The following is a 17,599-nucleotide window of genomic DNA, read 5'->3' as shown; positions in this document are numbered from 1 at the left end:
AGGACGTCGGGATCATTAGACAAGCCCTTGGTTACGTCTCTGCTTGGTTTTCCCGAGGCCTCCTGAGGTCGCACGGCCTCCCCGCTGATTGGGCTGCATATTACATCACTAAGGAGGGCGACAGATGTTGGAAAGAGCCCCCTGACTAGTCCCTGTCACTATCAGACCCCTGACACTGGCCGCAGGGAGAGTGCACAAGGATTCCCGGGCAAAAAGTGGAATAACACTAATGACGCCTCGTTGGGCCCTAACAACCTTCTGCCCAATGTTTGGGTGGGCCTAGTTTCTCCTAGGAAGTGTCCCACACAAGCTGACCACAGAAGGGGACTCGCACAGCTGGGGGCTCCTTCCCCGGGCCCCAGATTAAGCACAAACCACACCCAAACACCTGTTTTCGCAGAGAGATTCTTTATTAAGCAGGGAAGAAAAGTTAAAAGTGGCTGCTTTCTGACTCTGGCAGAAAATAGCAGCAAATGGCACTGCAGGTATAATTTTGTTTTTCGAGACAAGGTTGTAAGGATTCGGACATTATGCTGGCCTGCCCCTGTCACCTGGCAGAATGCACTCAGGCAGTACGCTGGTCAGCCCAGGTGCAAAGGACCCTTTAAAAGAAAGACCTCCGCCCACTTATGCTCTTTTTCCGGCTCCTCTCTTTTCTCTCTCTGCTCTCTCTCTTTTCTCTCTCTCTTTTCTCTCTCTCTTTTCTCTCTCTCTTCTCTCTCTCTCTCTCTCTCTCTCTCTCTCTCTCTCTCTGTCTCTCTCTCTCTCTCTCTCTCTCTCTCTCTCTCTCTCTCTCTCTCTCTCTCTCTCTCTCTCTCTCTCTCTCTCTCTCTCTCTCCCTCTCCCTCTCTCTCTCTTTCCCTCTCTCTTACCTGCTGTTCCCCTGGGGCAGACAGGACTTTTCCTGTCTCCCTCTTCTCTTCTGTCCAGTCTGTCTCTGTGCCTCGTTAGGTCTTTTCTCTTTCCTTCTCCTCCGACCCCTCCCCTTTCTAATACAACTTCTCACTAAGCTCTGTCTGCCTGGTGTGTTTGTCCTTCTGCCTAGGTCATCCTCGCCTGCCATGGAATCCGCCAAGGTTCCTCATGCTTTGTCATAACAGGGGTTTCTCTGTTTAGCTCTGGCTGTCCTGGAACTCACTCTGTAGCCCAGGACGGCCTCGAACTCAAAGATCCGCCTGCCTCTGCCTCCTGAGTGCTGGGATTGAAGGAGTGCACCGCCACCGCGCAGGGCTGTGTTGGTGGTGGTGTTTCAGGTTTAATTTTTAAGGGGAGGGAGTGGAGAGGTCTGTGTTAGAATGGGGTAGGATGGAGTGGTAAGGAGAGAGGAAGAGGACAAGGGAAAGGGTGAAGGGGTATCTGTCGCACAGGGACAGAGGACTGCCTCTGGATAGCGAGGGGACAGAGGTGGCACGTGGACACATGGTGGCTTATAAAGGTAAAGGGGCAACCCCTGTGTTAGAATGGGTGTTTAATTTTAATTGGGCATGTTAATTAGGTGAGCCAAAGGGGCTTTTGGTTGCTGAATTCAATACTTTGATAGCTGAACCTTGGTAGTCAGCCTCAGATTGAGGAAGTGGCCAAATAAGGTAATAGACCTTGGGGGGGGGGGCTAGCTTTAGGAATGTAATCTAAGGGCTTTCAGCAAGGCAGAGGGAAAGCGGGGAAAGGGCAAGGCCTACCAGAGCCACATGCTCCAGTGGGCTAGTGTCCCTGCACTAGGTGCTGTCCTCCTGGGAAAGAGCAAGCAGATTTTTCCAAAGAGGATTCACCTGAGGTCACAAAGATTTTCCTGTCAGGCAGTACTTTGGGATTCCCAAACCATTCCTCCACATTTGGGGCAAACAAATTCCTCAGACATGAGTTTTCTTCTGCTGTGGGCTGCCTCACTGTAGGCACAAAAGGAACAAGTTTAACTGGGGATTGTTTGAAGCTGTGAGACAAAAAAAAAATCTCCCTTCAAAGTTGATTGTCTTAAGTATTTTTGCACTCACAGGTACAAGGCTAAGACTTCCATAGTTTTATTATGGTTTCCCTGGAGAGAAACCAGTGATTCCCAAAACCCTGTAATTTATAATTTTATAACTATCTAGTATTAGGCAGAACAACTGCTACATAAATCAAGTATTTAAAAATACTGCCCAAGCCGGGCGGTGGTGGCGCATGCCTTTAATCCCAGCACTCGGGAGGCAGAGGCAGGCGATTTCTGTGAGTTCAAGGCCAGGCTGGACCGACAGCCTCCAAAACAATACAGAGAAACCCTGTCTCGTAAAACCAAAAAAAAATACTGCCCAAAGCCGGGCAGTGGTGGCGCACACCTTTAATCCCCACACTAGGAGGCAGGGGCAGGCTGATCTCTGTGAGTTCGAGATCAGCCTGATCTTCAAAGAGAGTTCCAGGACAGTCTCCAAAACTACAGAGAAACCCTGTCTTTTTTTTTTAAGATTTATTTATTTATTACATATGCAGTGCTTTGCCCACATACCCACAGAGGGCATCAGATTGAATTGTAGATGGTTGTGAGCCACCATGTGGTTGCCGGGAATTGAACTCAGGACCTCTGGAAGAACAGTCAGTGCCCTTAACCTCTGAGCCATCTCTACAGCCTCCGAGAAACCCTGTCTTGAAAAAAAAAAAAAAAGTTAAAAATGTTGCCCAGGAGCTGAAGAGATAACTCGGTATTTAAGAACACTGTTGCTCATCTCTGCAAGTTAGAGGCCAGCGTGGTCTACAAAGCTACAAAGAGAAACCCTGCTCTGTCACTCCAGTTCCAAAGGAGGATCTGATGCCCTCTACCAACTGGGAATACTGCACACAGTTGGTGCTCTTTAACTAGGAGAAATGGCTTAGTAATTAAAAGCCCTAACTGCTCTTACAAAGGCCAGATCTCAGTTCCCAGCACCCATGTTAGCTCACAACCACTGTAACTCCAGATCCAGAGATTCAGATGTTCTCTTTTGGCTTTCTGGGTTCTCTCCCTCTCCCTCTCCCTCTCCCTCTCCCTCTCCCTCTCCCTCTCCCTCTCCCTCTCCCTCTCCCTCTCCCTCTCCCGCTCCCGCTCCTGCTCCCTCTCCCTCCCTCTCTCTCCCTCCCTCCCTGCCCCCCCCACACACAAATACAGCCCACAGTGTTGTGACCTATGCCTGAAATCCTAGCACTCAGAGGCAGGTGAATCTTGAGTTCCCAGCCTAGTGAGTTCCAAGCTATCTAGAACTACACAGTAAGACCCTGATCAAAGAAACCAGGGCTCAAGGCTCATAACAGGATTTTTTTTTTTTTTTGGTTTTTCGAGACAGGGTTTCTCTGCAGCTTTGGAGGTTGTCCTGGAACTCACTTTGTAGACCAGGCTGGCCTCGAACTCACAGAGATCCGCCTGCCTCTGCCTCCCGAGTGCTGGGATTAAAGGCGTGTGCCACCAACGCCCGGCCATAACAGGATTTTTTTAAACGAGTGTATGCATGTGTGTGTGTTCATGAAGTGTTTTACATGTATCATGTCTGTGCAGATGCATATAAATGTCAGATGAAGTTGGAATTATTCCTCAGGCACTGCCACTTTTTTAAAATTAACCTATCACTGCCCTGAAGCTCACCAACTAGGGTAGACTGACTGCAATCCTCAGGGGTCCTCCTGTTTCTGCCTCTCCAATACTGGGATGACATATCACCTGACTGGGATGACATATCCCATGACAGGGATGACATATCACCTGGATGGTTTGTTTTGTTTTGTTTTGAGACAGGATCTAGGTAACCCTGCCTGTCCTAGAACTCATAGATCAGTCTATCAGTCTGCCTCTGCCTTCTAAGTGCTGGGATCAAAGGTGTCCATTACCCAACACAGTGAGGCTTTTTTTTTCTTTTGGTTTTTCAAGACAGGGTTTCTCTGTGTAGGTTTTGGAGCCTATCCTGGCACTCTTGTTGACCAGGCTGGCCTTGAACTCACAGAGATCTGGCTGCCTCTGCCTCCCAATTAAAGGCGTGCACCAGCAACGCCCAGCTGAGGCTTTTTTTAAATGTGGGTTTTAGAGATTGAAGTTCACAGTATGTTCTTGAAAACCCTTTATCAACTGAGCCATCACCCCAGCTGTCACTCTTTACTCTTAGCTTTATCTCACACCCTTTCCCCTCTTCACTGCTGCTCTGTTCTTAATATCAGTGTGTCAGGGTATTTTCCCCTTTTTCTGATTCCAGGAGGTAAGCCTTTTGTTGGAGACAGTCTCACAGCAGCCCAGGCTAGCCTGGAACTCATTGGGTAGCCCAAACTGGCCTTAACTCAAGGTCTTTTTTCTCGGCTTCCCAAATGCTAGATTTATAAATGTGCAAGGAAGTGAGTATTAATGCTGGCCTTGATACGACCTCCCTGGTTGCCAGGTTTACTTGGGTGTGGCATATGTCATAATTCTAGCTCATGAGACGTGGGGGTAATCCACTGTGATACATTTATGGAGGTTTCCCTCGCTCTCAGAGAACATGAGGAATGGGAGTGACTGTGGTTTTTGTTTTGTTTTTGTTGTTTTTTTTGAGACAGGGTTTCTCTGTGTAGCCCTGGCTGTCCTGGAACTCGATCTGTTGACCGGGCTGGTCTTGAACTCAAGAGATCCACCTACCTCTGCCTCTCGAGTGCTGGGATTAAAGATGTGCCAGCAACATTGTGTTTTTAAAGTCCTCTAATGTCTTTGAAATGACACGACAGCCAGGGTAGCAGAGCTTCAAGCCATGGGCAGCATCTATAGCAAAAGCAGGGGACTGTGTACCATTGTCAAGCAACAAAAATGACAGGCCTAGTTGGATTGGGTTGTAATTCTAGCACTTGGGCAGCTAAGGCATAAGAATTGCCACAAGTTTGAGGCCAATTTGGGGATACATAGTGAATCCTAAGCCAGCCTGGGTTGTAGTGAAACCCTGTCTCAAAAAGAAGAGGGGGTCAAGAAGTTTCAGGAAGGTGGCCCCAAAAGAAAAGACCTTTTTTCCTATTTATTTATTTATGCTGGACTTTTCAAGACAGGGTTTCTCTGTGTAACCCTGACTGCTCTGGAGCCCTCTGTAGACCACGCTGGCCTTGAGCTTACAGAGATCCCCCTGCCTCCGCCTCCCAAGTACTGGGACTAAAGGCATGCACCACCACTACCTGGCTGAGAAATGACTCTTGAGAATCAATATTAAAATAGAATGGACCAGGCATGGTGGTGCATGTCATTAATCACTGCACTCCAGAGATCTACCAGGAGGGTTGCAGGCCATCATTTGCCACCACTGCCCAGCTCTAGTTTTTTTTTTTTTTCATAAGCAAGATGACATTGTTGACTAAAGGGTTTATTGATCTAGATCTAGGGATAAGTTTGAGCTAGCCGGTCATCCTGTCATGACCAGTGATACCAGAATACTTGGAGTATTCCTGAGCAAGCCTAGAGCAATATATCATGTTGCTATATAATCAAACTCATCATTCTAATTATCTGAGAGTTAAGAAAAATCAAACAGGGGCTGGAGAGATGGTGCAGAGGTTAAGAAGACTGGCTGCTCTTTCAGTGGTCATAGGTTCAATTCCCAGCAACCACATGATGGCTCACAACCATCTGTAATGAGGTCTGGCACCCTCTTCTGGTGTGCAAGCATATATGCAGGCAGAAGATTGTATACATGATAAATAAATCTTTAAAAAGAAAAATCAAACAGCTTATAGAAAGGTAAATTGTTATTGACATCTATTCCAGAACACACATGTTCTTCAGTTTGGGGTTCCTCCTTGATGACCCCAGTTTACTATCTGATATATATTACACACCTCACAACTATGTAAGATGGATGGATGAAACTACGTTTTCAGATGTGGGAGTGACATTACACTTTGCTGAAGTGACTATCTAGGACCTCATTTTAACTTCCATAAATCTAAGTGGAGGTAGAAACGTAGCTTAATGGTATAGCATTTGCCTAATGAAGCCTGGATTCAATGCTGTATGGAGACTCTGTGTTCAGTTGCTCACACCAGAAAAGCAAAGCAGCCAGCTACTAGCTCTTACCTCTACCTCAGCTCAGACCAAAGGGACAATCATCTGACTGTTTCCGACTTCACTGCTCCTTATATTCACCCAGACTTCGATGCTCTCTTCAATGTGCCTAGAGACTAATTCTCAGACCGCATACCTCTACCTTTTACAGTTTTCAGATCCTGTAATTAAAGGCTTGAGCTCTGATTCACTCTCCAGTAGCCCAGGGTGGCCTTGGACTCAAAGATCTACCTCTTAACCCGAGTCCTGGGAATAAAGGTGTGTGTTCCACTGCTCTCTATAGCTTGAAGCTGACTTTGCTTTCTGAATCCTCAGGCAAGCTTTGGTAAATAATAAATAATATATCACCATGCCCATCTCAAAGAAGGTAGAAGGTGAGGACCTACATCCGAGGTTATCTCTGACCTACACACACACACACACACACACACACACACACACACACCTTGGTATGTGAGTGTGCGGGTTTCACACATTATACACTCAGAGATAAAGGGCATCAAGCATGAGTGTGGTTCTGATAGAATTTAACTTTGGCCTGACCCCTGTAGTTTTTCCCCCATGGAATAAATTAATCAGATTGTTATAGGTCACATCAGCCATCGACTGGAGGAATAAAGGAGAGAAATCCTAAGTGAAGCGACTGTGGAGAATCACAAGCACTTAGTAGTTAAACGGTTTGGCAGCTGTGGCTCAGTTAGTAGTCTAAAATTCATGAAGCCCTGGGTTTGATCCCTAGAACCACATACAACTGAGCATGGTGGAACACACCTGTGATCCCAGCACTGGGAGATGGAAGCAGGAGAATCAATTCAAAATTATCTTTCATTACATGAGTTCAAGTCAGCTTGGGTCTCTACACCATCACGCTGTAAATAGGTACACAAGGGTCAAATTCTGTAATAAAAGTTGGTCCCGTTCATTAGATGGACTTAGCTGTTCACCATCTCTGTACGATAAGCCAATCCACAGATCAGCCTGTCTTTTCTTCTGTCCTCCCAAAGCTGCTCTCCTGTACTTCACGTATTTGACCAGCATCACTCATTTCTCATAAATTTACACATTTTTCAATTCAATTTTTTTCTGTTGCCATCTCCCCCCCACCTCAATACAAACACACGCTTTTTTGTTGTTGCTGCTTTTCAAGACAGGGTTTCCCTGTGTATCCCTGGCTGTCCTGGAATTCACTCTATAGATCAAGCTGACCTCGAACTTAGAGATCTGCCTCTGCCTCTCAAGTATTGGGATTAAATGCACGTGCCACCACTGCCCAGCTTTCTACTTTGGTTTTTTTTTTTTTTTTTTGAGACAAGGTCTCATTGGCTGGCTACAGCTGGCCTAGAACACCAGAGATTTGCAACCACACCTAAGTCAAACTCTTTAAAAATTATGTGTTTGTATATTCAAGTACCAGAACACATGTGTGGAGGTCAGAGGACAACTTGCAGAAGTCAGTTCTCTCCTTCCACTATGTGGCCCCTATGGACTGTACTCAAGTTGTCAATATCAAGACTTGGTGGCCAGTCCTTTTACCCACTGAGCCATTTCGCTGACCCTGGAGACTTTATACTGGCTGACATTGTTGCCAGTAGAATCAAAATGAAAACAAGCTGTGCTTCAAGGAGAAGCTGCAGACTGGAGGTAGCAGCAAGAACACATCCTATCCATCCTCTGAACCCCAATTTTGCCAAAGAGAAACTTCAAGTCTACTTTTTTTCAAAAAGTTTAATACTCAGAATGGGAACAATGACTGGAGTGGTTGGGATGGTCATTTCTAGAAAAGGTTCTTTGCTGAGGTACCAAGATGGGTATCATGCCACAGTTTCTTTCACTGCACGATTCTCTGACTAGCTATGTTGCTGAGGTGGAAACTACAAGTGAGCAGATTTCTACTGCACTCATGAGGCTTATCTGTTATTTTCTGAGTTTCAAATAACAATGTCAAGGCTTCCCTTCGTCCACAGTACCCAGACGTGTATCTGTGTCTGTCACTGTCTCTGTCGTCTCTCTCACTCAGGGGTCTCACTATGGAGCACTGACTGGCCTGGAACTTACTATGTATACCAGAAATTTGCCTGCCTCTGTCTCCCAAGGCTTATAGGCATTAAGCACCACCATACCTAGACAGAGGTTCTCTTTTCATCTAAATTCCCAAGCATGAAGATGCTAACCAGAACACTCCATGTACCTGAAGGCTGAGGTACCTACAGGGTTTCCCCTCACCTATATAGATTTAATGGCTAAGATGGAAAAAATTCTTGTTGTCATTACATTTATGACAGCCATGGATGGCTACTCTAAAACCAGGCTGTTTCCCAACAGAAACATTCCTTTATGCTTCAGGTGTTTGGGAATCTGTCCTCTCATGACTTCGTAGATGTTTAAAGAGGCTACAGCTCCAACTGAAGCTCATTCCACATTCTTTGCACTGGAAGGGCTTCTCACCAGTGTGGATTCTCTGGTGTTGACTGAGATGAGACTTCAGATTGAAGCCTCTTCCACATTCATTGCACTGATGGGATTTCCCACTGGTGCAGATTTTCTGATGTTGTTTTATATGGGGACACGGACCAGCACCATCTCTGCATGCATCACATTTCTGGGGTTTCTCTGCAGTGTGAGTTCTGTAATGCTGAATAAGGTCAGAACTGTAACTAAAGGCTTTCCCGCAGGTATCACACTGGTAAGGCTGCTCCTGTAACTCCAGCTTCTTATCTTCTATTACTGTCAAGTTCCAGCTATAGGCCTCGTCACAGAGACTGTTCTTCTCGCTTTTCTGGCCCACATGGAGCACTTGGTGTTCAAGGAGGCTGACATACTGGAAGAAGATTTCTCCACACTCATGGCACTGGTGGGACTTCGCTCTAGTGTGGAGTCGGAGGTGACCAGCGAGATGGGAGCGCCTCCCAAACCCCTTCCCACATTCATTACACTTGAAGGGCCTCTCCCTGCTGTGCACACTCTGGTGCTGAACGAGATGGGACCTTACTCGGAAGGCCTTCCCACATAAATGACAGGTGTAGGGTTTTTCGCCCGTGTGAACTCGATGATGCTGAGTGAGGTGGACACGTTGATTGTAGCTTTTCCCACATACCTCACACCTGAATGGTTTCTCCCCAGTGTGGATTCGTCGATGCTGTATGAGGTGTGCACTCTGAATGAAGCTCTTCCCACACTCATTACATTTATGCGGCCTCTCTGAGGAAGATTTTTTGTGGGCACAGCTGAAGTCATTGCAATTCATCCTCTTTGAAGAGGGTTGACCTAGCATTTCTTTCATGACAATTCCCTGCTCTCTACCTGCCCTATCTTGGTGTTCACTATAACCTTGAACCTGAGAAGCATTACTTTGGATTTCTTCCGATAGTTCCATGTCTGCTTCTGAAAATTCTGGAGTTTTCTTAGCATTCAGTTTAGTGTTCTTACTTCTTTTGTCACTGCCTAAAAATGTAAAGAGCAAACACAAAGTTCATCAGCTCTTTCACAGAAAAAGAATGAAATATCAGAAAAAAATGTGACATAACAGGAAAAGCAAAAGGAGACATATATATATCTACATAATGCTAACAGCAATGAAAAGAACACTGGTATTAGGCCAATGAAAAGAATGAGACAAAAAATAAAACAGGGCTGGAGAGATACATGGCTTAGCAGTTAAGAGCACTGACTGTTCTTCTAGAGGACCAGGGTTCAATTCCCAGCACCTACATGACAGCTAACTCTGTCACCCTCATACAAACATACATCAGACAAAACACCAATGCACATAAAATAAAAATAAATAAATTTTAAAAAGAGAAAGGGGGAGAGACTTACTGGGCCAAGAATAGTGGCACCTATCTGTAATCTCAACAGCTGAGCGACTGAAGCAAGAGAATATTAAGTCTGAGGCTAGCCTATACTACATCAGCTCAAGGCCAGCCTGGGCTACATAGAATGAACTGAGAAAGGGGATGTGAGAAACTGTGACTATTGACTCACTCCCATAGTCCAGCAGCTTGAAGTCTGAGACAGGAGACTTGCAAATTGGAGACCAACCCTGGCTACACAGCAATCCTAGTGGTCAGGAGGTGGAAGCAGGAGAATCAGAAATTCTGTCATATCTGGCTATACAGTCCAAGGCCAGTCTGGACTACATGAGATGCTATCTCAAAAGACAATGAAAAAATAAATATTTTTAAAAATTTTTAATCTTATATTAGGAATAAGGTAAGTGCCAGGCTGTGGTGTCACAGGTCTTAAAATCCCAGCACTTGGTAGGCAAAGGCAGGTGGATCTTAGTAAGTTTGAGGCCAGCCTGCTCTACAAAGTGAGTTCCAGGACAAGCAGGACAGTTACACAAAGAAGCCCTGTCTTGGTAAAAATTAAAAAATAAAAGAATAAGGGCTGGAGAAATGGCTCAGAGGTTAAGAGCACTGACTGCTCTTCCAGAGGTCATGAGTTCAATTCCCAGCAACCACATGGTGGCTCACAGCCATCTGTAGTGAGATCTGGTGCCCTCTTCTGGTGTGTAGATGTACATGGAGGCAGGGTGTTGTGTTTGTAATACATAAATAAATCTTTAAAAAAAAATAAAGTAAGCTATAATCTTTGGTCATTACCACATCTCATCTGCCTTTTTTTTTTTTTGGTTTTTTTTTTGGGGGGGTTGTTTGTTTGTTTGTTTGTTTCTCTGTATTGTTTTGGAGGCTGTCCTGGAACTCTCTCAGTACACTAGGTTGGTCTCATCCTCACAGAGATCAGCCTGCCTCTGCCTCAAGAGTGCTGGGATAAAGGCATGCGCCACCAATGCCAGGCTTTAGTTTGTTTTTGTTTGTTAGTTATTCTTTGAGAGGGTCTCACTATGTAGCTCTGGCTAGCCTAGGCCTAAGTAGACCAGACTAGTTTTGAACTCATATCCATCCTCCTGCCCCTGCTTCCTGAGTGCTAGGATTAAAGGTATTTGCTGCCCTGCCTGGTCCATCTGTTCTTTCCTACTAAGTTAATGAATCAGCGTTTACTTCTGACCACTCCCGGAACACATGCTTCCCAGACGTACAACTTTGGGATTTCTCGCGGAAGTGGCGTTTCAGGTGCTCGATCAGGTGCGAGTGACGACCGAAGCTCTTCCCGCACTCATTACACCCATAGGGCCTCTCTCCACTGTGGACGCTGTGGTGCTGCACCAGGTGGGAGCTCACTCGGAACGCCTTCCCACACACCTGACACTTGTAGGGCTTCTCACCAGTGTGGACTCTCTGGTGCTGAGTGAGGTGCACCCGCTGATTGTAGCTTTTCCCGCATTCCCCACACTTAAACGGCTTCTCCCCTGTGTGGATTCTCCGATGCTGAATGAAGTTCGAGGCTTGGAGGAAAAACTTGCCACAGTCAGTGCATCTGTGACCTCGCTCACCATTCGAGCCCAGAGCTCTTTTCTGCCTTGACTTCCCCACAGTGGGATTCACCTGCCACCTCTGCGCCATGTCCTTCAGGTCACTACCTTCTGCAGACTCTTGACTCTGGGCACCATTCTTCTCTGGGCTTTCTGCTGTCGCCCAGGGTGAGTCAGCTCCGTTGGAAATCTGCCGGACTATGAGCTCTGAGTTGCCCTCCCTGGACTCATAATCTGAAATGAGAGCAGCAAACCAGGCGATCAGCTAGTACGCACACTGCAGGAAGGTGACAGAAGGACAGGGGATGAACGAGGGGAGCGAACATGTTCGAATGCATGGCTCTGGAAAATGACAATAGGATAGAATCGTGAGAGGGTGGGAAGGAAGCTCGGTCGGCACAGTGCTTGTCAAGCTACAGAAAGCCCTGGGTCTTGCCTCCAGTTGTGGTAGGGTACACCTGTAATCCCCACTCCTGAAGGGAGAGGCAGGAGGACCAGAAGTTCAAAGTCATCCTTGGCGACAGAGTTCAAGGCCAGCTGAGCTACATGAGGCCCTGATGACAGAATGGGAGAGAAAGAAGAGGGAGGAGGGTGTTGGGACGGCAGGTGTGAGACACCGTGTCTTGTTCATGCGGTGACAGTGTGGCTCTCAGGCCTCTGTGCACTTTCCAAATGCAACTACAGATGACTCTCCATGTATATACTTATTTTTTATGTACTTTCAAATGTGATAAGTATTTTATAAATTTTCGGCCTTCTATGATGCTATCAGAAATCCGCAGGTATGAAAATGGTAAGATGTGACTTCTAAGTGAGAGAACATGGTCTCGGTGTGGGGGATACTGGGAAGCTGTGAATGGGCTGGGATGACAGTGAGGCAGCAGGCCTGGTGGCACAGGTCTGTAATCCCTGCTACTTAAGACCAAAAGCCCAGGTCAGCCTGGACAGTGAAATCAAGACTTGCCTGGACAACTAACTTCCTAAGACCCTGTCTCAACATAGAAAGTAAAAAGGGGACTGGGTGTGGTAACACACACCTCTAAACCTGGCACTTGGCGCAGAGGCAGGTGGACCTCAGAAGGTTTGAGGCTAGCCTAGTCTACACATCAATTTTTAGGCTAACCAGGGATACATAGAGACCATGTCTCAAAAGGAAAAAAAAAAGGTGGGGAGGGGGCTGGGGATGTAACTCAATGAACATCAGCATGTGCAGATTAGTAGAAAGCAAGAGATCCCGGTTCAACCTCCAGTACAGAGAGACAGACAGACAGACAGAGACAGAGACAGAAAGAGAGACAGAGAAAAAGAGAGAAAGACAGAGAGGGTGAGAGAGAGACAGACACAGAGAGAGAGAGAGAGAGAGAGAGAGAGAGAGAGAGAGAGAGAGAGAGAGAGAGAGAGAGAGAGAGAGAGAGAATGAGACAGAGAGTCAGAGAGACATCAGAACTCAAGAATGACATAGACATAGTACAGGGTTAGAGAGATGACTCAAGAGCTATGGGCACTGACCAGGTTCAATTCCCAGCACCCACACGGCAGCTAACAACTGTCAGTAGCATGAGATAGTATGCAAGTATGGCTGAATTTGCACTCATGGGTACCAATGCACTCACATACTACATGTACACACACCTGATAACGGATAAATACCTCTATATTAACTGAAATACATAAGCAACACTAAAAGACTTAAATTACACAAGTGAGCTATATTAATTTAAAAGAGAATGAAAAATGTTTTCATTAAATGTAATACTTATTTTTTTATTTATGTGTATCTGTATAGCCTTGGAGTCCAGAAGACTATACCAGATCCCCTGAAACTGGAGTTACAGTCAGTTGTAATCTGCCTGACATGGGTTCTAGGAACCAAACTCATGTCCACTAGAAGAGTTCAAGTACTCTTAGCCACTAAGTCATCTTCCCAGGTCAAAATACAATGTATTTAATATATAAGTAATTCTTTGAGATAAAGGACTGCCTCTATGGGGGCTAGAGAGATGGTTCAGCAGTTAAGAGCACTGAATGCTCTTCCAAAGAGCCCCGGATTCAATTCCCAGCACCCACATAGTAGCTCCCAACTGTCTGTAACTCCAAGAGCTGACACCCTCACACAGACATGCATGCAGGCAAAACACCAGTGCACATAAAATAAAAATTAATTAATTAAAAGACTACCTTGAAGATTCCAACAAACTGATGAACCGAAGATATGCACAAACAAATGGAACAAAACAAGATTCGGGGTTGGTGAGACGGCTCTGTGGGACAAAGGCACTTGATACCATGCCTGACCACATGAGGATTCCTGGAACCCACGTGGTAGAAGGAAAGAACTGACTCCTACAGACTGTTCTGTGACTTTCATATGGGTACTGTGACAAGGACATTCCCTGAGGCCCTGACATATGGAGAATGATTAGTTCCTTGCCTAAAGCCAGAAACTTGCTTGTCAAGGCCAGTAACAGCCTGGGGTCAGGGCTTGTGGGGAGCTGAAGTTTTCTGGATCCTGAGAATTCAACTTTTCCCCCCTTGAAGGGCTGTGGTTATCAGTCCCAAGGCTACTGAGCAGTAGGTCTATAACTCAGTTGAGACATCCTCTGTTCCCTTTGTGCAACATTGCCTGACTAGCTTCCTGCTATCTCTGTCCCAGTGTGTGACAGTTTTTGCTGACTCTGTCCCATTTTTCCTCTGGCAAGCTGTGCATAAGACGCTGTGCTTCATAATAAACTCACATGAGAAATCAGCTTGTGCAGGACACCTGATCCCAAACTTTCCTGTCTTCTTTCTTTCCTCATCCCCTGGTCTGGTCCTTCCCCTCAGGACCCTGTCACTGAAGAATGACCTGCTGATCCAGAGCAACCACCAACAAGTAAATAAATGCAAAAATGGGGTGGATTGAGCATGGTGGTGGTGGCAAGTGACTTTAATCCCAGAACTCAGGAGGTAGAGGCAGGCAGATATCTAAATTCAGGGTCAGTCTGGTCTACAGAGTGAGTTCTGGGATAGCCAGGGCTACACAGAGAAACCCTGTCTCAAAAAAACAAAAGGGGAGGGGGTGGATTGGTGATGAGAATGGGAATAGAAAATAAGTAAAAAGGCAAAGAATTAATGCCACTGAGATACAATAATCAGCACGCTACACATAAATATTCAGTGAAGTCTCATATGTTTTCAGGGTTAATCTTCATTGCCATAGACTGGATTTAGCATCATCTAGGAAACAAGCATCTGGAAGTATGAGGGAGTGGCACTGTGCCAGGGCCTTTGGACTATACAGAAAGCAGAAAGCAAGCTGAAAATCAGAACTCAACTTCCTTTGCTTCCTGACTGTGGATGCAATGTGACCAGCTGCCTCAAACATCTGCTGCCAGGCCTTCCTCGACATGAAGGGCAGTACCCTTAAACTGTGAGCCCAAATAACCATTTATTCCCTTGAGATGCTGACTGACAGGGATTCTGTTACAAAAACAAGAAAAGTAATGAACACAGGAATTTTCGTGAATAAGGACTATTCTATTGAGAATTATTCAACTTGGGCTGGACAGGAGAAAGGCTTGGTGATTAAGAGCATGTACTGGCCGGGTGTTGGTGGCGCACGCCTTTAATCCCAGCACTCGGGAGGCAGAGGCAGTCGGATCACTGTGAGTTCGAGACCAGCCTGGTCTACCAAGCGAGTTCCAGGACAGCCTCCAAAGCCACAGAGAAACCCTGTCTCGAAAAACCAAAAAAAAAAAAAAAAAAAAAAAAAGAAAGAAAAAAGAAAAAAGAAAAAAGAAAAAAGAGCATGTACTGCTCTTGCAAAGAACTGGAGTTTGGTTCCAAGCTCCCACGTTGGGTGGCTCACTAACTATAACTCAGGCTCCAGGGATATGTGACACTCTTCTGGCCTCCTCTGGTACCAGGCATGCACATAGTTCACATACATACATGCAGGCACTCACACATGAAATAAAAATAAATAATTAAAAAAACCCATAGTGCCAAAATTTAGTATTACTGGGTGGTGGTAAACACCTAATTCCAGCACTTAGAGAAGTCAAGTCAATCTCTGCCAGTTTGAAGCTAGCCTAAATAGACACAGTGAATTCAGGCCAACCCCTACAGAGGGAGGCCCCATTTGGAAAACAAAAAGTAAACCCACAAAAAACAAAAATGAACAAACAAAAACCCCAAAATTTAGCAACTTCTAGATTGTAAAAATGTTCCCTGGACAACTGGGCTTATTAATTCCAGCATTTGGAAGGTTGAAGCAAGGAAGATGAAGAATTCAAGGCCATCTGGGCTATACATATTGAGACTGTCTCAAAAACAAAAACAAAACAGGCTGGAGAGCTCAGTAGTTAAGAGGACTTGTTGCTCTTGCAGAGTGCCTGAGTTTGTAAGCACAAGGTGACTTACAACCATTCATAGTTCAAGTTCTAGGAAATCCAACACCCTCTTCTGGTCTCCACAGGCATCGAGCATGCACATGGCACACACACACACATACATGCAGACAAAACATACACACAAAATAAAATGATCTGGGGGCTAGAGAGATGTCTCAGCAGTTAAGAGCTCTGACTGCTCTTTCAGAGGACCCAGGTTAAATTCCCAGCACCCAAATATCAGCTAACAACTGTCTGTAACTCTAAGATCTGATACCCTCACACAGACAAACATGCAGGTAAAACACCAATGCACATAAAATAAATAACTTTAAAAATAAATAAATAATAAAATGATCTGAAAACACAAATGGAGCTTTTAACATGGCTTGTCAGGTAAAACTACTTGCCTTGCAGGCCTGGCAGCCTGTTTAATCTCTGTAACCAACATAAAGGGGGATAAACAGAACTGATTCTACAAAGTTGTCCTTTGCAGGCACACACTTTAATTCCAGCTTTGGGAGGCAGAGGCAGGGGGAATCTCTTGATGCTAGCCTGGTCTACATAGCAAGTCCAGGCCTATCTCAGAAGAAAAAAAGTTGTCCTTTAACCTCTATACTATGGCACATAAACACATCATACACATACATAATAATAAACAAGTTAATAACAATTAATACAAAATTTAAAAACTACCTCCCTTGTACTAATAAGCCTTCAATCACATCCCTTTTAAGTTAGAAACAATCTGTAGAAAAGGCTTATTTATTTTCATAAATTATAAAGTAAAGGGGACTGGAGCAATGCTCAGCAGCTAAGAGCACTGGTCACTCTGCCAGAGGACCCAGGTGTGAGTCCCAGCACCCTGTGGCTCACAACCATCTCCAGTTCCAGAGGATTCAACACCCTCTTTTGGCCTCTGTGGGCACCAGGCACGCATATGATGCATACACACGAAAGCAAAACATTCATACATACAACAAGATAAAAACTTAGAAAGATTATAAAGTAAAGCCATAGCAGTTAAAACATGCACGTGTGAAGGTCATGCTACACAAACTCTTTACAAGGTAACAAAACCGGTGAGTCCTCTGCATGCAGGTGGACAATCCTTACCCACAGGAGTGATACTCTCACAATTCTCCTCTCTGCCATCCCTACTAAGAGACTTCTGGGACTGATCCAAATGTCCCCATTCCTCCAGGATGAAGGACACAGCCACATCAGCCACATCTTCAATTTTCACCAACTTCTGAAATGGGAGATCTCTGCTAAATTCCCACTCCCTGTGTGCAAATCTGCAGTAGGGCAAAACCTGGGGGCACTAAGTCAGAACCCAAAGGAGAGATTGTCACCCAAAAGGGAAGCATTACACAGAAAGGAAAAAGACAGGAGGGAATGAATAGAAGGCATCTACCAGCCTGGAAGCTAGTCAGGTGCCTGGTAAAGTGTCACAACCTAGAGTCACTGGGAAGTGAGTCCCGATGAGGGAATATCTAGAACAGGGTGGCCTGCAGACAGGTCCCTGAAGAATCTTTTCTTAATTAAGGGGATCACCCTGGGAAGACCCAGCCTACTGTGGGCGGCACGACTCCCTGGGTTTGGCTCCTGGATCGTGTACCAGTAGAGAGAGCCAACTAAGCAGGCGTGCACTTCTTTTCCTCTGTCCTGGACTGAGGATATGATGTGAGCAGCTGTTTCAGGTTCCTGCATTCTAACCTCTGCACCAGGTGTTACCTGGAACGTGGGCTAAAATAAACCCTTTCTTTCAGCAGCCATGTTTACAAGGGTATACTGTCACCGTAACCAGAAACAAAACTAGGACAGGTGGGGATGGAGGCTGCGGAG

At 45.6% G+C, this 17,599-nt stretch overlaps 1 protein-coding gene across 5 annotated transcripts in view; it reads right to left on the bottom strand.

Annotated features, from left to right (window-relative positions):
* Nucleotides 1-7,717: 7,717 nt before the first annotated feature.
* Zkscan5 (zinc finger with KRAB and SCAN domains 5) overlaps nt 7,718-17,599 on the bottom strand; it is a 21,862-nt gene continuing 11,980 nt past the window's right edge. For 3 of the 5 annotated variants that reach the window (XM_040751340.1, XM_040751336.1, XM_040751339.1), the window contains exons 4-6: nt 16,868-17,003; nt 11,049-11,615; nt 7,718-9,451 (exon numbers count right to left, since the gene is read on the bottom strand). In XM_040751340.1, coding sequence (XP_040607274.1) covers nt 8,343-9,451; nt 11,049-11,615; nt 16,868-17,003 — 1,812 coding nt within the window. In that variant the 3' untranslated portion in view covers nt 7,718-8,342. Of the gene's footprint in view, nt 9,452-11,010; nt 11,616-16,867; nt 17,004-17,599 lie in introns of all 5 variants that reach the window. The other 2 variants (XM_040751337.1, XM_040751341.1) reach the window with 2 other exon arrangements.

Source organism: Mesocricetus auratus, unplaced genomic scaffold, assembly GCF_017639785.1.
Source record: "Mesocricetus auratus isolate SY011 unplaced genomic scaffold, BCM_Maur_2.0 Super-Scaffold_100008, whole genome shotgun sequence".
In the NCBI taxonomy this organism is placed as follows: domain Eukaryota; kingdom Metazoa; phylum Chordata; class Mammalia; order Rodentia; family Cricetidae; genus Mesocricetus; species Mesocricetus auratus.
Note: the sequence above shows the minus strand (reverse complement) of the source record. Positions and strands in the feature narration are given on the sequence as shown.